Source organism: Nothobranchius furzeri, chromosome 14 (assembly GCF_043380555.1).
Source record: "Nothobranchius furzeri strain GRZ-AD chromosome 14, NfurGRZ-RIMD1, whole genome shotgun sequence".
Classification (NCBI taxonomy): domain Eukaryota; kingdom Metazoa; phylum Chordata; class Actinopteri; order Cyprinodontiformes; family Nothobranchiidae; genus Nothobranchius; species Nothobranchius furzeri.
The window spans coordinates 17,517,700-17,542,124 of record NC_091754.1 but is presented as its reverse complement, the minus strand read 5'-3'; the positions used below and the strand labels follow the sequence as shown (position 1 = coordinate 17,542,124).

At 42.4% G+C, this 24,425-nt stretch overlaps 2 protein-coding genes across 12 annotated transcripts in view; one reads left to right on the top strand and one right to left on the bottom strand.

Annotated features, from left to right (window-relative positions):
• dip2a (disco-interacting protein 2 homolog A) overlaps positions 1-9,283 on the top strand; it is a 95,227-nt gene extending 85,944 nt beyond the window's left edge. For 7 of the 11 annotated variants that reach the window (XM_015966686.3, XM_054747021.2, XM_054747017.2 and 4 more), the window contains 8 exons: positions 1,530-1,700; positions 1,882-1,911; positions 2,887-2,948; positions 3,029-3,086; positions 3,198-3,272; positions 4,543-4,717; positions 7,208-7,331; positions 7,406-9,283. In XM_015966686.3, the coding sequence (XP_015822172.2) occupies positions 1,530-1,700; positions 1,882-1,911; positions 2,887-2,948; positions 3,029-3,086; positions 3,198-3,272; positions 4,543-4,717; positions 7,208-7,331; positions 7,406-7,658 (948 nt within the window). In that variant the 3' untranslated portion in view covers positions 7,659-9,283. The remainder of the gene's footprint in view (positions 1-1,529; positions 1,701-1,881; positions 1,912-2,886; positions 2,949-3,028; positions 3,087-3,197; positions 3,273-4,542; positions 4,718-7,207; positions 7,332-7,405) is intronic. The other 4 variants (XM_054747019.2, XM_054747018.2, XM_054747016.2 and 1 more) reach the window with 1 other exon arrangement.
• Positions 9,284-12,438: 3,155 nt separating this feature from the next.
• The window catches only part of sacs2 (sacsin molecular chaperone 2), a 29,303-nt gene continuing 17,316 nt past the window's right edge, over positions 12,439-24,425 (bottom strand). Inside the window, exon 8 of the mRNA XM_015966687.3 lies at positions 12,439-24,234. Coding sequence (XP_015822173.2) covers positions 13,334-24,234 — 10,901 coding nt within the window. The 3' untranslated portion in view covers positions 12,439-13,333. The remainder of the gene's footprint in view (positions 24,235-24,425) is intronic.

Here is a 24,425-nt window from a genome sequence, read left to right as displayed (position 1 = left end):
TGTCATCTTTAAAGTTGAATATCTTAAAAACTTTTGATACCAAAAGTCATACTGGCATGTCCTGAATGAGCTGAATGCTTTGATTCCCCATTTATGGAAATTGATAAAAAAAAAATTGCAAGAGGAGATGCACAGCAAAAAACATCCGGAAGAATCTTGAAAGAATATTAATAAAGCAAAACAGGAAATACATCATGTGAAGGCAGCATTAAAAACAAAAAATAATTATAGTTTAAATTAGGCCATTTGTATTAAACAAACAAAAATATCTCAAAAAATAAACCTTGAGTTTTTTTTTTTTTTTGACATTTTGAGTGAGATAGGAAGTAGCTGAACAGTTTATGTGAGATATTTGTTGGTTTGTAAAAGTTGTGTCAATAAAAGATTAACTCATTCACTGCCAGCCGTTTCCTGATCGCTAACGGCCTTCGCTGCCAGCGTTTCTCACCGTTTTTACTGTTTTTTTAAGAGTCACAGAACATTGCGCGCATTGGCATTGATGTCGATGCCAAAACAACCAAAACAAAGAGGAGACTCACCTCTTACATCAGGAAGAAGCCGCGTGTTTTGAGCGTTATCCGTTCTTTCATAATCCGTTGTCGAATTGTGATCGGCAGACGCTTTTCCGGTTCGCGCCTCACTTTTTTTACAGGAACGGCCCAAAACGATCTCCAAACACATGGATGTGTTGCTTCCTGATCATGTGATGTGTGACGTATGCGGATGAAGATCGGCTTCAGGGCTGAGATGTTTGTTCTCTCAGCGCGGGGGCTCGTTCCGATGCTCAAACAGTAAAAAAATGCAAATGACGACTTTAGTCGTCATTGGCAGTGAACGGTTGGATCTAAAATGACAACTTTAGTCGTCAATGGCAGTGAATGAGTTAAAAACCAAACCTGACAATTTCCAATATTAAGTTTTAAAGTGACAATGTGTAGTTTTTACCATGAATTTCTGGAAATATCAATTGAAATGTTGTTGTAAATGAATTAAAAGATTCCCAGTTGTTGAAAAATATTGGCAGTTTCACAACATATAACCATAACAATCGGGTCTAAAATACATGGGAGCGGGTCTAAATGTCCGGATGACGCCATATTGGATACCATGTTTCCTTCTACGGAAGCCCGTGAGGACAGAATGCATTTACTGTTTTGTAACAAATGGTTACAAAACTTTAAGCATTAATAAATATTGTTCTTTTACACGTTTACCTCTTCACTCATTGCCAGTGATCAAAGGAAATCTGATGTTCTTGTTATTTTGCCTGGAGGTTGTACTCCCAAGGATTTTTGACCCTAATGGCCATCTGTTGTTAAGGTCTTACTTGAACACAAAAATAACGCTTGCCTGCACTGATTTAGGTATGTACTGCCCCCTGTCGCCAGGGAAAATACACACTGTCACTTTAATGCTGAAATCAGTCGGTAATACCAGACATCCCTACAATCCTCTAATAAAAGTCCTGCAGGTTCATTTGATTTAAACCTTTTCCTGATGCATCTTGCCTTCCATTTTCTTTTGCACAGTTGCGTAATGTGAACCTGTCGTGCGTGCGTACGTGCATGGTGGTAGCAGAGGAAAGGCCTCGCATAGCCCTCACTCAGTCCTTCTCAAAGATCTTCAAAGACCTGGGCCTTTCACCGCGAGCCGTCAGCACCACCTTCGGCTGCAGGGTGAATGTAGCAATCTGTCTGCAAGTAAGCAACGGTGATACATAGAGATCAGTGTTTTTCTTTACTTAGTAGATTATTAATCCACTTCTCAATTCATCTAAGCCCCCAAAACCCCAGATAAATGTGTTCTTTGGGAATTTGTTGTGTGTGTGCCCCATGTAAATGACTACATACATATATACTTTTATCTGTCCTGTCCTGTCAGCCCAACAGATTAGGGAAACTTGGTGAGCAGGTACTGTGGGATAAGAGTGGCTGCTTGCTTTGCTGCTGAGTCTGGTTGTGTTCATGTTTCTGCCTTCATGTGGGCCTTTTTTATTTGTCTTGCATGATATTTAAATCTGCTTTGCTTTGTTTACATTTAGAATCATTTTTTTCTGTTTTTCTCAGACGAGCCAGCTTTGCTTTTATTTCAGCTACTTTTTCCCTGAGAATTTATTCGGCGTGCTGCACAATAGCAAATTCCACCTGGACTTTGCACCAAAATTGTTGCTTTTATTAGTTTTACTAGGGATCAAAACCTGTTTTGAAGCAAAACTATTGTACAAAATTTTCAAGAAAATCAGTTATTGTCATTTCAAACTATAATGATCACTGAATTTGTTTAATTTATATATATAAAAAAAACACTTCTGAAATTGCTGCTTGGCTTGATGATTCAGCATCAAGATGACTCATCCAGTTAAACCAGCCTTTTTTTGCCTCTGCTAGCTTGTGCTCCGCCCATTTCCTGTCAAAGGAGGGATGGAAACCAGGATTTTTTGTGACAATTCCTGCCGCAGTAATAAGGACAAATCCAGCCATGGTCTCAATATCTTTAGAAATGGTACAATTAGAATTCAGCTCCACAGTGGACGAAACAAATGAACCGAAATGAAATGAATCGAAACTAATGGTTTCTTCGATTTCTGATAAATGCAAGAGTAAAATAAACGACGGCTGATTTCTATTTTCCTGTGGGATTGCAGGAGCTGCTGTTGTAGATTTACCAGCAGTCTCAAACTTGGCAGCATCTGAGGAGAAGATGGAGGTCTTTACATGGTTCAGCTCTAACTAATGTAGCCTGGCTGGTTGGCTTCTGGCTGCCTCCTGCTTTTTCAGCAGCTATTTCATAACCAGCGTCCACCTCCTCCCCGCCCAGGCAGCATTCAGAGGTTACGCCAGGACTGATGCGGTGACTTTATGTCCATTTATGCTTGTTTCCTTTCAGGGAACTTCTGGACCAGATCCCACAACTGTTTATGTGGACATGAGAGCTCTACGACATGACAGGTAGGGGGCGCCGTTGTAACGCCATCAGCTCAAGAGTTGAGCTCTGGGTTCTACTCCTTCCTTTGTTTTCCTGTCCTCAGGGTTCGTCTTGTTGAGAGGGGGTCACCTCACAGCCTGCCACTGATGGAGTCTGGGAAGGTGAAAAATATTTGTGCTGAACAAAGCGTAGTCTTTTAATTGTGATAATTATTATTATTTTTAAATTTAATTATTTATTTATTTTTGGCTAAACTGGACCATGTCCTGTAGATCCTTCCTGGAGTGAAAGTCATCATTGCCAATACCGAGACCAAAGGGCCACTGGGAGACTCCCATCTAGGAGAGGTAGGTTTTTAGAACAGATTATGAATTTATTTATTTACCATCAGTGTACATTTCTTATTGTTACACTAAACTCGTTCAGACTTTGTTTGAAGCAGCTGCGCAATCTGAAGGTTTTCTAGAAAAAGTCAACTAAATTATTCTAAGGCGGGGCTATTCAATTCCAGGCCTGGAGGGCCGGTATCCAGCATGTTGTAGTGGTTGAGTCACCCGTGCTCGTCAGGCTCTGCAGAAGCCTGTTAATCACCTGCTGATTGAAATCAGGTGTGCTGAAGGAGGGTTAAAACCAAAACGTGCTGGATACTGGCCCTCGAGGCCCGGAATTGAATAGCCCTGTTCTAAGGGATCATGTGACTTTTTTTTCTCAGCTTATAATACTTGTATGGTCGATACAAAATATGTTTATGAAGTTTTTTTGCACAAAATCCCTCTTACATAACACAGTCTCTGCAGTTTTATTTATGACATTTTCTGTACCTTCCAGAATGAGTAATTTCAGCGCTCTGTCACTTTAAGAAAACAAGCTAGAGCTGGCCACGCCCATTCCTCTTCTGATTGGCTGCTATAAGCTAAGAAACTCCCAATATCTGGCAGCAGGTCGGAGTGGAGCCGCTGCTCCTCCAGCAGGTCTCTTTTGCACTTGAGAGGCGGTTCTATTCTACTTTCCCTATTTGTGTCATCACACACGGGGACTTTTTCAAATGGCTCGTTTTAGATACTAAAACCAAACACTGGCAAAAAAAACCAGATGAAGTTTTCCATGTTTGAAGTGTTTATAGAGACAGCAGAGACCCACATGGCAGCATAAAAGGATGCAAAATGTGAGTTTTACATAAATCCCCCCTTTTATTATGAAGTAGAACCACTTTAGAATAAATGTGGCTCTTTGTTTATTTTGTATAAAACGTGAAAACTGTGACACTCATCAAGCTTAAAATATGCTTATTTGGGTTGTAATTAGAGTGCTTATCTATAATTAGTGTAAAAGATCAAAAATGGTTTCTGTTGAGGAAAAAGCCAATTTATCTGGGCAACAAAGTTTATAATCCACTTTGTGGGAATTAAATGTGTGTTTTACAAATTTAAGTGACAGCAGTAATAAGGATTAATAGAAAGAGAGGCCATTTTTATTTCCTACACCTGAACTAGAGACTCGTATTTCTAGAAACAGCTGGTGTTTGTAGAGCTGGGTATAATGACTGACGCACAAATGAGAATACACCTTGATTATATGTTTTGAGTAGAAGATAGTGAGAGGATCTGTCGTTTAAAGGTCTGGGTGAGCAGCCCTCACAACGCGACAGGCTACTACACGGTTTACGGCGAGGAGGCGCTGCACGCTGACCACTTTAACACCAAGCTCAGCTTCGGGGACACCCAGACAGTCTGGGCAAGAACGGGCTACCTGGGCTTCCTCCGGCGCACTGAGCTGACTGATGCCAGCGGAGGTGAGAGTGATGAGTACTCTTCTGATTAGTTTAACCACCCATCTTTTTCAGACCCTGTACACAAGTAGCTGGGTATATTACTACGGTTCGGCCTGAAATCCACACAAAATTGAAGGGAAACTGTACCAAAAACTATGAACGAAGTGGAAATTTGCAAATTGTCAGCATTTGCTTGTGGATGTAAATAACCAGGTTCCGCTATGACAAAAGTGCTCCAACATCGCATGTGACCTGTGTGTCCAAATTCAGTGGCAGTATCCTTCGTCAGCCGGTTTAAAGTCTGATTACGTCATAGCGCCGCAACGAAGGCCGTCCAACTTCGAAGGCTCATTCAAGCCAGCCCTCTTTCCTCCCGATTTGAAGGATTTGTTAAATAGTTTAAGCTTGAGATGGTTAGATTTAGGCCTTCAGTCATTTATATAAAACATTTTAAAGGAATTGTAAACAATAATTTAAAGTCATTTTAACGGAGCTCTCATTTTAAGTACAGCTGCTGTAACTCCTCCAGAATTAAAACAATTAATTAAAAGTTTGGCCAACCTTTGAGCTCCATTCTCTGTAGGATTCAGGGTTGTCGCAGTTGCTAGGTGACAGAACATTTGCAGAGGTAGGCGATAGGTGGGGGAGAATATTCCATCCATCCATTTTCATCTGCGTATTTGGAGTCGGGTCGCGGAGGCAGTAGTCTAAGTCGAGAGGCCCAGACTTCCCTCTCCCCAGCCACTTGGGTCACCTCTTACGGGGATATCCCAAAGCGTTCCCTGGCCAGGTGAGAGGCATAGTCCCTCCAACGTGCCCTGGGTCTACCTTTAAGTCTCCTCCCGGTTGGACGTGCCCAGAAAACCTCACCAGGGAGGCGTCCAGGAGGCATCCTGACCAGATGCCCGAGCCGCCTCAACTGGCACCTCTCGATGTGGAGGAGCAGCGAATCTACTCTGAGCCCCTCCCGGATGACCGAGCTTCTCACCCTATCGCTAAGAGAGAGCCCAGGCACTCTTTGGAGAAAACTCATTTCGGCCGCTAGTATCCGCAATCTCGTTCTTTCGGTCACTACCCAAAGCTCATGACCATAGGTGAGGGTAGGAACGTAGATCGACCGGTAAATCGAGAGCTTCGCCTTCTGACTCAGCTCTCTCTTCACCACGACAGACCGGTACAACGCCCTCATCACTGCAGACGCAGCACCAATCTGCCTATCGATCTCACGCTCCAGTTTTCCCTCACTCGTGAACAAGACCCCGAGATACTTAAACTCCTCCACTTGGGGCAGGACCTCATCCCTGACCCGGAGAAGGCATTCTACCCTTTTCTGATTCAAGACCATGGTCTCAGATTTAGAGGAGCTGATTCTCATCCCAGCTGCTTCACACTCGGCTGCGAACTGCTCCAGCGAAAGCTGAAGATCACGTTCTGATGAAGCCAACAGGACCACATCATCTGCAAAAAGCAGAGACCTGATCCTCAGACCACCAAAACGGATGCCCTCAACACCTTGGCTGCGCCTAGAAATCCTGTCCATAAAGGTTATGAACAGAATCGGTGACAAAAGGCAGCCATGGCAAAGTCCAACTCTCACTGGGAACGAGCCCAACTTATTGCCGGCAATGCGGACCAAGCTCTGACACCGGTCATACAGGGACCTAAAAACCGGTATCAGAGGGCCTGGTACCCCATACTCCCGGAGTACCCTCTACAGGGCCCCCCGAGGGACTCAGTCAAACGCCTTCTCCAAATCCACAAAACACATGTAGACTGGTTGGGCAAATTCCCACGCACCCTCCAGGATCCCCCTAAGGGTATAGAGCTGGTCCAGTGTTCCGCGGCCAGAACAAAAACCACATTGCTCCTCCTGAATCTGAGGTTCAACAATCTGACGGACCCTCCTCTCCAGAACCCCTGAACAGACCTTACCAGGAAGGCTCAGGAGTGTGACCCCCCTGTAGTTGGAACACACCCTGCGGCCCCCTTTTTTAAATAAGGGAACCACCACCCTGGCTTGCCAGTCCAGTGGGACTGCCCCTGATGTCCACGCGGCATTGCAGAGCCGCGTTAGCCAACACAGCCCCACAACATCCAGAGCCTTAAGGAACTCCTCCACCCCTGGAGCCTTGCCACGGAGGAGCTTTTTAACCACCTCAGTGACCTCAGCACCAGAGATCTGAGAGCCCAACTCAAAGTCCACAGACTCTGCTTCCTCACTGGAAGACGTGTTGGTGGGATTGAGGAGGTCTTCGAAGTATTCTGCCCACCGATCCACAACGTGCTGAGTAGAGGTCAGCAGCACACCGTCCCAACTATAGATAGTGTTGGTAGCGCACCGCTTCACCCCCCCTGAGGTGCTGGATGGTGGACCAGAATCTCCTCGAAGCCGTATGGGGAGAATATTGTGTTTTAGAAAAACCCAGATACGTGTGAACATGGCCTTATTCTCTTTGCACTTGTTTGTAAATGTCCATTTTTAAAATCGATGTCTTTGTGTTTTTGTGTCAGAGCGCCATGATGCCCTCTATGTGGTGGGCTCTCTGGATGAGACTCTTGAGCTGAGGGGGATGAGGTATCACCCCATCGACATTGAGACTTCTGTGATCCGTTCTCATAAGAGCATAGCTGAGTGGTGAGTGTGTTTATTGCAACTAATACATGTTTATATCACTTAATTAAATGTAACATCAGTTTTCGTTGCTTCAGTGCGGTGTTCACTTGGACCAACCTCCTCGTGGTGGTGGTGGAGCTGGAGGGATCGGAGCAGGAGGCCCTGGACCTCGTTGCCCTGGTGACCAACGTTGTCCTGGAGGAACATTACCTCATCGTGGGAGTGGTGGTGGTGGTGGACCCCGGTGTGATCCCCATCAACTCCAGAGGGGAGAAGCAGCGGATGCACCTCAGAGACGGATTCCTGGCCGACCAGTTGGACCCCATATATGTGGCGTACAACATGTGACGGTCCAAACCCAACATGCATTTTTTTTTCTCGATACAGGAGAGAACAGCTCTGAGCTCTTCAGTGTCTGTGGGACTTTGACTGAAAGAAAACGAGTTGCTTCCTTTGGATGAAAAACTTGCTGCAGATTAAGACTGACACTGATTTTCTGTGATTATTTAGCGAATAATAATTTAAAGGGCATTTGTTTTTCTTCAGATGATTTTGGATGTATGATATAGTTCCTGTTTTTAAACCAAGAAAACCTGAGCGTAGCACAGCAGGACGTTCGTGGTTTGCGGCGTGCCCATTAATGTAATTTATTTTCTCAAACTCAAAAAACAACAAATGTGTCATAGGATAGAAACGATGCCAGTACACAAACCGCGATTAACACACATGTTTATGTTTACAGAACTTACTGTGTTGTTAGAGGTCCTTTACTTTTCATAGAGAAAAAAAAAAAAAACACCATACAAGCAGCTTCACCCTGTGCAGGTGATGAAGTAACAAGGCAGGTTGGTATTATTTTTGTTTGTTGTCTTGATCTGATGTGAGTGGCTATGCAGTCTGAGTCAAGCAGATGCAGAAAGCACACACTTCTCATTGCCAGCCATGGAAAACTGTGAACACCTGCGTGACTCACGCCGAGCATCAACTCCAGGTTGCAGCTGGTATTGTATTCATGTAACTTGGGTTCAAGTGATGTTAAGGTGACTCCATCTCATATTTTCCTACATGCTCATGTCTAACAGAGTCGTCGTTTTAATCTAAACATGAAAACTTTAATTGTGGAACTTGTTGCTTTGGGTGATTGTGGAAAAAAAAGTGCCGACCAGTCAGAGTCGAGGGGTGGCTGATTGGTGATTTCTGTTAGCAGGAAGCTAAATGATATAAACGAGGCCTTGAGTGTTTTTAAGGTGCCTGTTTCTGTTCCAGCTCAGGTTTATTGGCTGTTGAACATGTGAGAATGTTGGTAGGGTGGAGATGGATGGTAGGTTCCATAAATCCCAGTCTTTATAGGTGTTGGAAAAGAAATATACTTGATTCAGACATCAGCCATTACTAAAAGTCACTCCATGCATTATTTTTATTATTGAATGTGTGTTGTATAGAGGAAGATGAAAGAATTTGCCGTGGGTATTGCTCCATAAGGTTGTAGCATCGTTACCAGTGCCATAAACACATCAGAAGCGACTGCTTAATATCCTCATTTCAGCTCGACACTGACTTTGTGACGATTCTGTACATTGCTTCTTTTATTGTGTTCACATCCCTTCAGAGACGGGCTCCATCCAGCCTTGTAAGTATGTACAGATTTTATGTAAATTATTTTTGATGAGGAGTAAATAGGAGTCTCCAAATAAAAGACAAATTCTGGTACATATGTGAAATTCTCCCTTCACATGAAAAATGACGCGATTTGTCATGCAAGACGTGTGAAATGTGTCAGACATGTTTTTGTTGCGGCCACCGCACACTTCCTGGAACGGGACGAAGACGGTGTTAGTTTGGTGGCTGCGTCTTCCAGAGCAAAGGTTTTGTGGTAATGTACAGAAAGATGCTTTAGTTTGAGATTCAGCTAGTTGTCTTTATTTTCATAACATGATTTCGTAATGAATAAAGAAATACTTTTACCCTGAAAAGGCTTTTGTTTCTAGCATCTGAACACCTGAAAGTGATGGTGTCTGAAACGCGTCACTGTTTAGTTTTAAATGACACTCGAGGTATTTCTGGCATTTTTAAAGATGCAGCTAAAATAGATATTTTAAAAACACAGCTGATGGGCTGAAATGTGATCAGGTGTGCTTTTACGAGTGGCCTGTCTCCACATGTTGGTACCAGGAACAAAGTATTTAGTGATGAAGCAGGTTGTAAAATTGATAGTATTAATAAAATCAACTATTTAAAAAACTTAGTAACATTTACTACTTGAGGTGATTGTGGCTCAGGAGTTAGAAGTTCGCCCTAATCACAGGTGGGCTGCCAGTTGGAAACCCAGGCTCTGTCCGTGTCAATCATGTCCTTGGGCAAGACACTCCACTCTTCTTACCTGCTGGTGGTGCTTAGAAAGACCGACGACAGCCTTGCTTGTTACTGTGCCCCAGGGCAGGTGTGGCTACATTATAGCTTATAACTATCAGTGTATGAATGACAAGGGTGCCCCCAAGGGGTGGCCATGGCCACCCCTACAAAATTGCTGCTGCCCCCCCCCCCCCCCCCCCCCCGGAAAAGTCAGTGTTAATAAATCATATTAATGTTCAATCAAACCATATATTGATCTTGTTTATTTAAGACATAATTTTAAAACAAAATAAAAATAATATAATTATTGAGTAAAGAAATAATCAGAATGAAAAAATAAATACATGTATTTCTGCTGCTCACCATTTAAAAAAGTTTTTATCTCCATAGTTTTTTTTTTGTGAACGCAGCAACAGGTGAATTAACCAAAACAATATACATTTTTAAATTAAATTTGAAATAACATTTTAATTCATTCACTGCCATTGACAACTGTTGTGATTTGAAGTTTGTATATTTATATACTGCAATTAAATAATTTAATTACCTGATTGTATATTTATACAATCTACATAATCAATCAGAAGTGGTCGTTTTTATCATCAGGGAGTTTACTTCAACACTTTGTATTGACTGAGAGACAAGAAAGAGAGAAAGTTGGGATCGTTTAAGAAACTTTAATTTCTATAATTATAAATTCTTACAATCTACCAGGACTATCTCAATGATGGATGCATATGGATGTAGATGGTTCGGTTTGGTGTGTGTGTGTGTGTTTTGTTCAGAATCTCTAGGCTGAGTAGCGAATCTGGTTGTTTTGACTAGGCTACCACGAGGCTTCGGAAGCTGATGACATGAGCCGCCATTTTGCCGTACCTTAGATGGAGTCTCCCGTGTAGATCAGGAATTGCCAGGTCTCTGACCTTCGGCGATACTGGAGCTGGTTGAGACAGCGGTCACAGCAAACAACGCCCGTCTGAAGGGTCGACTCAGGTGAAGCGGCAGGCGCCAACAAGTTCACTCTTATTTTGAAGGACCGTCGTCTCGTTGGTAAAAACGACGGAAAATCTCCAGCTTGACAGATTTCAGCTCAAAGTAGGAAGTCCAGCTGGCCAGTCTGAACTTCTTAATGATGACGATGGAAATCCTTAGGAACTCGGATGTCCGGGAGCTGAGTTTAATACGTAACTGCTGAAAGTTGGACGTAACGTGGAACTGAACTTAAAATGGCGTTGCCTTCTTTTTATATCTCCCAGTTGTTTGAGAATCTTAGTAAACTGGATTGGACTACTTTCATAAACAAACCAGATTCTGCCCTACCACAGGCGAAAGTTCCGATTGGTTGAAAACAATGTGTCATGCGTTTCCATGGTAATGCATATCAGTGTGTCTGGGCAGCCCTGTTTATTCATTTAAACACATAACTCATGACATCTTTATTTCACAGATCATTCACCTGATTATTAATGATCAACAAATGCTTTGATTAGCTTATCACAAATGAAGTACTTTGATTAACCCATGAAAAGCATTCTTCTTCTGTTCTTCTCTCTTCTCCTGGAATGTAAACATACTGAACCAAGCGTCCGACCTTGGCGGTGTTACTGTGTGAAGGGGCAGCTGTTAAGGGCAGACCATCATACTTCCTAACGCTACACAACTAAAATCGTCATTTTAGATCCAACAATTCACTGCCAATGATGACTAAAGTCGTCAATTGCATTTTTTACTGTTTGAGCATCGGAACGAGCCCCCGCGCTGAGAGAACAAACATCTCAGCCCTGAAGCCGATCTTCATCCGCATACATCACAGATCACATGATCAGGAAGCAACACATCAATGTGTTAGGAGATCGTTTTGGGCCGTTCCTGTAAAAAAAAAGTGAGGCGCGAACCGGAAAAGCATCTGCCGATCACAATTCAACAACGGATTATGAAAGAACGGATAACGCTCGAAACATGCGGCTTCTTCCTGATGTAAGAGGTGAGTCTCCTCTTTGTTTTGGTTGTTTTGGCATCGACATCATGCTAGCGCGCAACGTTCTGTGACTCTTAAAAAAACAGTAAAAACGGTGAGAAACGCTGGCAGCGAAGGCCGTTAGTGATCAGGAAACGGCTGGCAGTGAATGAGTTAAACAACTGAAATGTATATTTCTGAAATATTTGTGTCTGTAAAGTTTAAGTTAAATGTTTTGGATATGTACTGTTTTTGTTAATAAAAACAAATAAAGGAGCAATGCAATACATCACCACAGGCTAAACTCTCCCAAAGTTACCACAAGGACCAATTTGGTGTGCCACCCCAAAAATTTCTTTGGCCCCATCTGGCCACCCCTATCAAAAATTTCTGGTGGTGCCCCTGGTGAATGAATGCTTGTACTGTAAAGCAATTTTGAGTCCCGGACTTAGAAAAGCACTACACAATTGTGAAATACTATTAAAGTTATGAAACATTTCAGAGTGACGCCTAAAGTTAGTCCCATTAGTCATCACACACTGGTGAAATTCATCTCTGCATTTTACCCCGTGGGGAGCGGTGAGCTGCGCTCGGGAACTATTTAACCCCCCAATCCAACCACTTGGGGCCGAGTGTCAAGCAGGGACGCATTGGGTCCCTTTTTAAAGTCTTTGGTAATAGCCAACCAGGATTTAAACCCTGATCTCCCAGGCCCAGGGCGGACAATCTACCACTAGATCACTGAGAAAGTGATACATCCCAAGTAATTCTGAATAAATTGAACATGAAAGCCCTTTCAGGTGGAAATAAGACAAAGTCTGACTCTTCCTCAATATTTATTTATTTCAAAAAAAGTTATTTAGATCAACAAGGAAAAGGAATAAAGCTGGCCGAAGTATACGTGTGAGCAAAAAACAATAAAAAACATTATTTTCACTGATGTTTGTACTTCCATCTGTCATCATTAGGCTTCATTTCAACTGAATGAACAATGAATAACTGCCATTATGGTTTTCAATAACATGTAATAATTGTTCAAAATACTAATTCAATGAACGGTTTAGACACTTCACAACAATGCCGGTGAATTAGTCATAAAAAAATGAGCTCAAACATTTTACAGTAGGAATGTTCACAATAAAAATGTTTTATAGTGACTCAAAACCTCACCGACTGTTTTACATTTGTAAAGGAAGCAATGAAAAAGTGAACATACATTGATTACACAGTTTAGCAACAAAAAGTAATAAATATGTTCAACAATTGAAGAACCAGCTGCTTGGATGCACAATTTTTTTCCTTTCTTTGCAGAGCTATTTGGGTTACTTACAGTTGTTGGGTTATTCATTGGGTATATTTGTTGGTTAATGATGAGTTTATTTATTTTTGTTTTGCCTGTGAGAATCAGCCAGGAAGAAAAGGTGTTTTGTTTTCTATAAATATGGGGACTGGTGTTGGACCAGCATGCACTGGGGTGGGCCTATAGTTTTTTTTACCAGAGCAGGAGAAGCTGCAGGAAATGGAGATGTATATAGTACTTTCCAAGTTGGATGAAACACCAAAAATATTCAACAGTTAAGATCGTTTGGATATTGGACTTCTTTTGCCTGTGTACAAAAAATCACTTCAGTGCAGCAGTGGCTTAAGGATTTCAAACACTAAGGAAATTGGTTGGACAAACAAGGAATCGCCACCACACATACCATCCATCTGTTTAGCTTATATACACTTCTACTTTACGGAGCAGCTCGGATGCTTTGTTCAGGGCTGTGATTCCATCTTGTGATCTGAACTGTTCGTTAGGAATGCGAGGATTTGGATGGTAGTTGGGGTACTGAGTCTTTTTAGCATCCACTCCCAGTTTCTTCAGTTCCTGCACAATTTCAGGCAGGTCTCTCAGCTGAGAGTGGTAAGAGGAAACTTTAGCTGCGATGACTAAAATGGAGCTGTTGCTGAGTTGTGTACCGCTACGCTTAAGCTCTACAGCAATGAGAGCTTTTTCAACTGCTTGATGGACCTTGAAGAGACACCACTCTGTGCTTCCTTCACCCGTGTCCTTTTGAGCCGCGTGTAGATCGCAGCGAGCCTGTTTGAACCAGCGCTGAGCCTCCTCTTTTTCTGGCTTTGGAATGTTTGTGTTATGAGCCCAAAAGTTGTACGAACGGTGATTCCTGAAATGTCTTTCTCGACCACTTCTGTGATGCCTGGCCTCTTGATCCCATTGCTGGTAGAAGTTGCTGTAAGCCGAGGTTCCGCTTGAATAGGATGCACTTCCTGACTTGCTGCTGCCCTTGCCCCTGCTGAGTTCATTAACTCGATTTTGCAAATACTTGACTGCCTCCGTGGCAAGAGATTGGCAGTCAGGATTTTTGTCCGGATGCCATCTAAGATACAGTCTCCGTATGCCTTTGCGCCTTTCGTCCTCTGTAAGACTCCAGATCTGAGCCAGACATTCATCAATCTCCTTTTTAGCTTCATCTAAAGAAGAAGGTAAAGTCTTTGGTGATGTTTGGGAAGAGTGTGGCACCGCTCCTTCAACTAGAACCAGCTCCATAGATGATGAGCATGCTACATCTTCTGGTCTTGGCTTCTTTTTTCCTCGTTTGAATTGATACAAATCAAGGTGACTGGCTTTAACCTGATCATCTCCAATATCTATTGTGTATCTCTGGGAACACCTTCCAGAGAGCCCAGGAAACTCTTCCACAATGATGGCATAAATGTACTTGTTGTTAATGCTGTAGCCAACATACTCCCCCAGTTCAAAGTTGTTCAGGAAGCTCATGTCCAATGAGTCGTACCATTCCTCTGGAATTTCTGACCCATGGGGTGATGAATTGAGATCGCCACTTTCCGTTTCAGCACTGTCACGGATGTTATTCCTTGCAAGAGTTTTCTTAACATCGTCCAGATCATCACACATCAGAAGATGTCCAAGCACTGTCAAGTGTGAGGATGAAATCCTATAATTTAAAAGAGCAATAATCTCCTTTGCCAAAAACATATTAACTTCACTGAGCACTTTTGGAGCCATGTTGTCATTGTGTTTTAAGTGAAAGACACATCTTGATTCCTCTCGTTTCACATAGACATCAGTTTCCCTGGCAGTTCTGGGCAGTGGCTGTTTGCTCAGGCATAAAACTGTCGCTAGGGATTTGCAGCAGACAATTTGAATGCAGCCAAAAATCTTCTCAAACATTTTGGTTTCTTCTTGTTGGGTTAGATTTCCCTGAGACTGGTGCCTGAGGAGACAAATCAATCCATGCTTGAACGCCCTCGAAGAGAGATGTTTCTCAAACCATCCACCAAACTCACATCCATCTCCAAGTTCACAAAGCTCAATATCTGGTTCCACCAATTGCTCTTCAGTGATCTGAGACAGCATTTTGGGCTGAGATCTTTGAGGCAACAGTTGTACCAGTCGATGATGCTCATACACGTCTTTGCCCAAATGACATTTACTCAGTTTCTCGAGCAACAGGAACTTGCCCTCCAGAGCTTCTTCCAACCGTTTGACCTCAAACACCGTGTCGTTGTAATAGAGTGAATTGGATGGGTATAACTTTCCATCTACGGCCGGAAGATGCAAAGTCTGACAGTCAGCAGTGAAGACTTGGTTTCCATGAGTTTTCATCAGGCAAAACAACTGATGCACTGCTCGTCTTACAGTAAGCAACATCTTTTCATGTGGATGTTTTTTATCACATGAATCAGCATAAACAGCTGCCAGGACGTTACTGTAGTGCACTGCAGTAGCTTCTTTCTTTACACCAATTTTTTTGAAGAACTCTGCAAACATGGCATCTTTTGAAGTAATTTTGTACAAGTATGGTCGAAAATCAAGGTCAAATTCAAGTGAAAGACACACATCATCAGCTTTAAAAAGCTGTGTATCATCTTCAACCAAGACTGCAGGGAGACCTGCCAGTGATTGCCCATCAAAGTCATTGGCCTGTAGGTAGGCATAAGCGTGTCGAAACACTTCAGCACGAGCTGTGATCTGCTGTTCGTTTTTACATGGTGATTGACAGATGTTCCTCATGTTGGTGGTCACATATTGTGAGGGTGGCTGTTCATGAGCTCCTACATTTTTCATCATTTGTTTAAGCTCTTGGGTGATGTAAATTGGCAGATGTATGATTGGCATGGAGGACCAAATCAGTTGCTGATGGTTTGGATCTTTATCAATCAGAGATCCTCTGATCTGAACAGTAGTGTTCTCTGTAGCAAATGATTTATGATAGTTGCAAAGGTCTCCCCGAATCTTCACTGGAAAAATGAACTTGATGTTAGAGATGCTTCTCAGCAAATTTTCATCCTTGTTTCTGCTCACTTTACCCAAGGCTTCCTTGAAAAGGGATGTTGATTTCTTTTTCAGCTCTTCGGGTTTGCCATTTCCTCGTGCTTCTGCTTCCAGCTGTTTTGCAAAGTTAATTATATCTTCTGTTGACACGTCGTGTTTCATTCCAAGTGCTTTGACAAAGCTTCTTGCTTTATATTCTCTTTCTTCATTCCCTTTGCAGAGATTTGTCCAAAATGTCTTGGGCACAAATCGCTCTTGTGGCATCATTTTCTTGTAAAGCTCAACCGTGTCATCAAAGTAGTACGAGGCAAGCTCCAGTCTACCTTGAGAACTGCAGATCAGTTTCAGCGATTTCATTGATGCAATGATTTGGTCTTTGTGTTGGGAAAAATCCAGTAACATTAACAGCATAAGGCAGTCAAGAATCTCCTTTTCTTTGAGTGTATGTACAGCAGGCAGAATGAATTTCATGAAATACTCCAAATCGTTCATGATCTTAATGCCTAACATTTGTGAAAGAGCAAAATTTTCTGAACTGCACTTGAGGAAAATGCTGTTGGTGCTGGACAGACTGAACAAATCTGGAAATGTTCCTCTATATGTGCAGCTGAGGACATATACGCCTTTGGGTCCATTAATTGTTACTCGTTCACCCTCAGTTGTTTCAAAAATCGGTAAGGATTTTAGTTTCCACTCATAATCTTGACAATTTTGAGATTTGGACAATCCAGATTGCAGAAAGTTCTGTAATGTATTTGTTTCATCCATTGAAAGGTGACAAAACTGTGAGTGGTTGATGTTGCAGACCTCGTTCAGCACGGCGCTTTTGTCGTTCACATTCATGAGCTCGGCCTGTAGACCTGAAGTCAGTTGGGTGAGTCCACTTGAAAAGAACACGTAGTTAAACTGCATGAAACCCAGCTTAATGAGGATGTGTGACATGTCTTTATCAGACACAAATGGAATCACACTTGACATGTTTTTCATTTTTTGAAGGAAGCGTTTGTGGTCCGGACCCCTAACAGGAAGAATGCAGCAGTCACTGAAGAGCTTCCTCACATCACTTAATGTCAGACACTGGTCAGAAGCAGTAGGTGTAAATGTGATTTCATTTGAGATGAACCACCAAAAGGAATCTAACCACTTCGTCATGGTATCGTCTGGGACAAAAAGGCCACTGTCTGGGTCAACTTCACAGCTCTGAAGAAGATGCTGCATTATTGGTTTCAGGTATTCCGTTGCTCTGGGAAGTGTCATCTTCTCAACAAGGTTGACAGTTTGTAGAAGACTGATGTATTCATTGTTGATTTTATAATCGGCAAATATGTCCTCAAAGCCAATGAAAAGGTTATCATATCTGGAAATTAGCATCGGGGATTTTGAGTTAAATGAGCTCAAAACCTTTGTTTTTGTGAGAAGAAGTGGAAGTCCATCAAGCAAAGTAGAAACGTTCTTGGCTTTAACTTTCTGTGCATCAGCCAAACAAAACTTCAGGAGTTCAGAACAAGTTTGTTCATCTTTGATCAGAGTGGCAGCGACAGGCAATGGTAAATCACTGTCTGTTTGGGTTGGATCATTGAGAGGTTTTGCTTTCAGGAAAGTGCACACAGAAGTGGGACTGACATTTTTCACCTCCACACCAGCAGATCTAAAACTTCTCCAAATGTTGTAGGCAACAGAAGGAACCAATTTCATTCCAAGACTTTCCAAAATAGGCGTAACCGTTTCACTCGCTGCATCTGTCAGGTATGGTGCATTGATTGTCCCCTTTCCGCTGAGGCTACACCAGTCAAAACGATAAGCTTTAATTTCTCGACCTGCTACTTTGCTTTTTAAGCTTGTCAGAACTGGAATCACATCAAGAACTTTCTCTTCAATTGACTTGTATACTTCCCTTATCATTCCATGCCACTCTTGACCAACATCATGAGACATGATTGGCCAAAAGCAAAAGTATGAATGTTTCAAATATGACTGAATGCTCAAATAAGAAGTGGTCTTGGCTTTTAGTTGTTGTCTGATGCAATTCAAGAGATCTGCATAAAGTGGAGCAACAATGTTTTGTTTCAGATTTTTATTCCAGTTTAATTTCAGACTTTGTCCATCTTCCTTCCAAAGGCTTTTTCTAGCAGAATCAACCTCAAAGTTTCCATTAACATGTACTGGCAGCCCAGTTTTCCCAGGCAGGGGAAGTGAACAAAATGCTGTGCCTTCAAAATCCCCTTTGCTGGACTGTGATGGGTTGGGGCCATTCACGCTCAAACGTGCAGCAATTGCTGCCTGTGGAAGTTTGTCTGTTAATTGTAAGTCATTTTCTTTGAAGGAGCCAAACTGTTCTGCAATCATCCACTCGCTTTTTCGGTTGTCAGAAGTAGAAATGGTTGTTTGATAGAAAGTCTTTTGAAGAGTGACTGCTTTCTCTGATTTAAGTGCATTTTCCAAATGCTTTGCAAAATCCTGTTTTTGCTCCTTACTCCCTTGTGGCAAATGCTTTTCAACAACAAAGATAGTCTTGAGGTTTCCAGAGTTTTCGTTGATCTCATGAACTTGTACTTTGCAGATGTTTTTCAGGAACAGGATCAGTCCTTCTGGATCTTCAGATAGGGCTGAGCAAAGTTCATGCATGTCATTATCAGTGACCTCATGATGTGAGATCTTAGAGTTTTCGACACCGCTACTCCTTCTCAGAGGTAATCTGAACATGGTGCCCTCTTGAAGAGAAAATTTGTCAGGAAGGAAGGTTTTGTAGACATCCATGTACATATCCTTGAATGTTTCAGCTAGATGGTAGCCAATGCCAGCGAGAGGTTTGTCGGACTGACTCTCAATGTATTTCTTATTGGGATCAAAAATACAAAGTAGCTTATCTCCAGTAACGATGGAAGGACAGTCAGTCAGGTGGTAAACAGAGTTGAATCCAAGTCCGTATTTACCTATTTTGCCTTGTAAGTTTTGCTTTCCCCCTTCTCCAAGCTGTTGAATGCCAACAAGGTCTTCATCAGAAAACACTTTGTTGTTGAATACACAAAGAGACGGACCCTGCAGACCGTTCCACCTTTCTCCAAATGTCTTCTCTTTGTCATGCTGTCGTTTGTCCCAAACAAAATGAATTTCTGTTGCTTCAGCATCGTCAGCATTTTGAATTAGTTCTTTGAGAATGTCTTTCTTTGATGGGTAGGCTGAAAGGATGTTTTTTATTCGGACAGTTAGGTCTTCATTTTGTGCAAAATGAAAAGCATACGGGGATATCTCAGCTGTGCATTGGTCCAGAGTATGATGTTTGGTTGTTTTGATTCCAAAGTGGCAAGCCATAACGCGTGGGATATTTTCATGACATAATGCGATATCAGAAGCAACTGGCATCCATGGGCTGTCATTGTAAAAGAGCTCTTTTGCTGGTTGTAAAACTCCATGCACATTTGGTATCAGACAGTCATCGGCTGTTTTTTCTTCTGCTTCAAAAATCCCTTTGCTTAAAATTGTTAAGCAAATTGATAAATCGCTTTTAGGCAGTGGCTGCTTCCCATGCTGAGACTGAAGTTTCTGGAGCACTGTGAGAAACTGGCTGACAGAAAACTTTTCTTCGACACCTACAGTCTTCCAGAGATTCCTGAAACGAGCATAGACGGGTGGAAGAACATGGAGATAAGGTCTCGCTTCAAACTGCTCTTTCTCAGCCACACAAGTGACATTTACAAATCTGTTGCCAGTAAAGATGAATGGGAATGAATTTGCTTGCTGTGATATCAAAGTGGTATTCTCACATCCACTGACACACTGATCAAGAAACTTGTAGCACTCGAATACTATTTTGGGCAGCATTGAGGTGTCAGTTGATTGTGATTGCTTGCAGGTTTCTTGCAGCTGCTGAATAACCATCTCTGGTTCTGGATTGTTATGCACTCCCAAAAGTTCTAGGATCGGATCCGTGCTGTGTATATTCAGACCAGTGTGATCCAGCACGTGATGCGTCATGTTAACAAGCAGTGAGCACGTGTCACTGAAAACTGCTGTGGGCCTTTTAAGAGTTGCACTCCTTTCTTTTTTGATGTCGCCAGGGGAAAATGCTGGGAGAAATGCTGTGTCCCGCAATGTTGTCCATTGCACAGAGTCACTGTCTTCCTTGTGACTCTTAAGAAGTTCAAGAATGCACTTCAAACGCTCGTACACTTTCTTTTGATCAACACTCCAGACACTAGTCATTGTACCTGCTTTCTGTGTGATGTCCTCCAATGGAAGATTGTCTTTCGCCATTCCAAGTTCCAACAGGCGCTGAGTTCTTTTGGGGGACCTGAAGTCTTTTTGGGTTCCTTCAAGCAAGCATCCCTCTTCCCTATCAAAAAGACAAGCCACTCTTCCTTCTGGACTGACGAGTTTCTTGATGTACTGAAGATTTCCATTTGTTGTGGGTATGCAAGGATGGCAAATCAGAAGACTGTCAATTTCTTTGCTATTCAGGTCAATAGCATGCAGCACAAGAGTATCTCTGCTCTTGGGATCCATGATTTCAAGGTTTTTGAAAACCACTTCCTGGTAAAACCTTTCCCAGGTCCATATCCTGTTTTGTAAATCCTTTTCGAGGCCAGCCTGTTTGAAGGTATTTCTCAACCACCGTGGAAGAGGAACCACACAGTAAGATCCTTTTGCATATTTCTTGCACATTTCAGCTGCCAGTGCACTGATTTTCTTATTTTCTTCAATCTTCTCATGTAGAAATATGGCATTGTTCATTGAGCACCAATTTTCTCCATCACTGAAGAGCTCAGGGCCAGTGGAGGGGTGAGCGATGGCAGAGTAGAATGCATCCACCAAAGGCTTAAAATTATTACGTACTTTCTCCCTTTCTGGCCAAAAGGTGTGGTAAGTGTAAGCCTCCAGTTCCTTCTTTTCAGACATTTCCTTTAGTGCCAGAAGTGCGGTGACATATGCCGTTGTTGCAGGATCTTGAAGAAGAGCCATGTTCCACTCTTGTTTCACTCCACTTTCCCACAGGCATTTTCTGTTGCTCATCACAGCAAATGTTCCATTTACATTCACAGGAAGACCGGTGTGAATGGGAAGAGGTAGGAAGCAAAATGTCTGACCAACACGATCCGTTTGTAGAGGAGAGAATGTTCCAGTTTGGGGATCTTTTTTCAGGGGAATAGCAATCCCCCCAATGGGCAAACAGAATGTAACTTTCTTTTGAGGCTGAAGCGCCATTTTCAAGGACTGAGCGGTCCCAAAACAGTTGTAAATGAGCCAAGATTCTTGTTCAGTTTGACCAAACTGCTGGCTAGTGACCTCAACAATGGTGATTGTGCTGCTGTCAATTATTTCTTTGCATTTACTGTCAAGTTGCATTAGTTTTTTCACAGCTTGATGTTGCTCTGATACTCTGGTTCCATCTGCAATCAACATTGAGTTGACAGTAGCCTTTGAAACGGTCAGGGTGGTTTTTATCTCTCCATCCCTTGGTGGGGTTGATGCATCGTTTGAGATGCTTTGCAGAGACAATGAAGTGATGTTCTTGAGAAAAAGCAAATGCATTTGTGAGTTATTTGTAAAATTCTGCTGTAAGACATTGATGTCATGTTTGTGATAAACTTTAGTGCTTATTTCTGACTTTAGAGCTTCCTCTTCACTTCGAAAAGGTAGCTTGATCAGGGTGCCAGTGAAGGGATCTGGGGGACTTTTAGTGAAGTTACAGTCAAAGATGCCTTCAAAAGGTCCAAATTGACCCGGAAAGCAGTTAAAGTGTCTCTTTTGAGAGAGATCCAGCTTGATTCCGGGATTTGTGTGGTGTTGAATGTGCTTCTTAAGGTGAGTTACATTTGGATCAAGTATCAGAAGGCTGCTGCCGCTGAGGATTGAAGGAATATCTGTTATATGATAAACAGTATTGAAGCCAAGTCCAAATTTTCCAATCTTTTCCCGTTTTTGTTCTTTTGAAGCAGATCCAACTCTGACAATGTTTTTCCAGTCCTCCTCTGTAAACTGCTCATTATTAAAGGCCCAAAGACACGGTCCCTGGCAAAGGGCCATGTTTGGATCAATTAGACTTTCAGGAGGGCCTCTGTGTACTCTGAAATCCACCAAAAATTTACAAGCATCAGCTCCAGCATCTTCGGCGTTTTGAATGAGCTCTTTGAAGATATCACCCTCTTCATCGTACTCCTTAAGAATGTTTTTAATCCTCAGGGTTATTGGCTCCGATTGCCCACACTGTTCAATGCCCACTAACTCAGGAGCAAGGATGTAGTTGCTGAGAAATCGTATTTGTAAAAACTCAGCTGTTGCTATTGGGATTTCTTCATGAAGAATGTACAACTCTTCTTGACTGAACTGAAGCTCTGTCAGTTTGTTTATTCCTACATCACAAAGGAGTGCCTGTGACCTTGGGGTAAGGGTGAAATGTCCATTTTTTAGGATAACTGGCACTGGGATGTCATCGTTAACTTCCTGCTTCTCTCTCCACAACCAGTTAAGAATCTCTATTGAGACTTTGACTTCATCTGAACTGGCAACGGGTGGTTTTCTTTCATCAACATTTAACTGGATAGAATGGAGAATCCTAACAATGTCTTCATTGGTAAGGGATGTTCTCAGACCAAATGTTTGGAGCAGCTTCTTGAAAGGCAAAAATTCCATTGGTGCCTTTGCAATGTAAGAGCTCAGATCTAGATTGGCTGGATAGTTAAGAACCAGATCCTTAGGTGAAACAAAGTGGTTGTGCGCCCACAGCCAGCATGGTTCCTTGTCCATCAACTTTCCAAATGAAGAGAGGTTTTCTTGCATGTGTCTGTAAATACTGTGCAACTTTATTTTGAAATCCATGTTTGTGTCAGGATCATGCATTTTCCGTGCTTTTAATTTCAGCACTGACAAGTTCTCAATGACTTTTTCAGGTGAAGGCGGACGTTTGAAACCAAGCTTGTAGCTCACTTTGTCACCAAGGTTCCCCATTAGAGGCATTACATGTCCAACTATAGCATCATATTGAGTGTGTCTTATTTCATCTGGGGTATAGAAACACATTTCCTTTAAGTCATTGCTGGTCTGTTTGTTGTTTGCACCAGGCTGAGCACATGGGACCCATTTTACCATCTTAAGGTGATGAAGCTGTTCATTAGAAAACTTGGACAGAAGATCATTGGCATCAAGCATTTTTAAGAGGACCTGAGCTTTATTCACAGCATCACTTTTGGAGTTGACCTGTAGTTTTTCGACAAGTGTGGTGGCACGCAACAAATGCCCGGGTTCCAAATCTGACTCTTTGTTTAGTAATCCAAGATCTGTCAGGCTTTCCAACATTTGTGCTGTTTCAGTGTACACAGGTGGTGGAAAGAAGTCTGAATCAAAGATTTGCTTAAAGCTTTTAACTCTTGGATCTAAACACCCTGAAGTCTTTCTCAGTTCTCCGTTGACTTTTATGAATCTCAGTTCCTGGCATCTACGTTTAAGGGACTGATTTTGAGAGAAGAGGATGTTGCCATTCTGTAAAATCCAAGTCATTATTTTCTCAGTTTCTCCATCGCTGCAGTGGCCTTTTTCGATTTTTTCAACAAGGACAATACCTGCTTCAGCTGGGCACAAAAAAGTCAATTTAAGCAGCTTCAACAATCTGCGATCAGCCTCAGTTACACACTGGATTATTGAATCAGGCATAGGCAGCTCTCTGGGTACCACCGGTCCAGATGTCTGAACCAAAGCCTGTTTAGACTGAGCCGTGACGTAGGATCCTTTCATTGTCTGAAACAGGGGCAGCGTCAAGAGTAAATCTCTTTCTCCATCTGAGAAAGAATTCAGTTTGGACAAATAGTTCTTTAGTTCTTCTCGTGCTGTCTGAGACTCAGATTGTATGGCCCTGATGAGACGCTGAATGTCTAAATTCATAAACAGATTTATTATACTTCTTGGGGATGGGCTCAGGACATACGTTTCAAGGTCTGAATGCCTGAGCCACTCATTTCCTCTCAACACTGTGCCACCAACGTTGGAAACCAGCTGAGCTAGTTGTTTTGGCAAACTATTCTGCTTACTTTTCTGAGAAATGAGGGTTGTGTTCTGCTTTAGCTTTGCCAGTGTGACCGGTTCACCGACTGACAGGGGACTGACTGGTATCAGAGGTAATTCAGTCAAACAACTTAACTCTTTGAAGTGTGTGTTGAGAAACTTCCAGAATTCTTGGATCCATTCTAATGGTGGATGGGAGGCGTTGTCGGTGTTCCACGTAACAAGAGCGGTCCCATTCTGCTTCCATTCCTGAGGCACAAATCTTCTTGTATACTGAACCACATGGTCAGCATTAATGTTGGTGACTTTGAATAACTCTGAAAAGCAGATTTGTAAAATAAAACCATGTTAATATTTTATAGTGCCACTGCACATTAAAAATCAAGTCACCCCCACCCATATTTCCTGTTTGAAAAATGCACCACAAGGAGGTTTTGCCTGGAAGACAGAGTTGCAGCTTCAGCAGTGAGTGACAGACTGCTACCCCCCCCCCCCTCCTGCTGGGAGG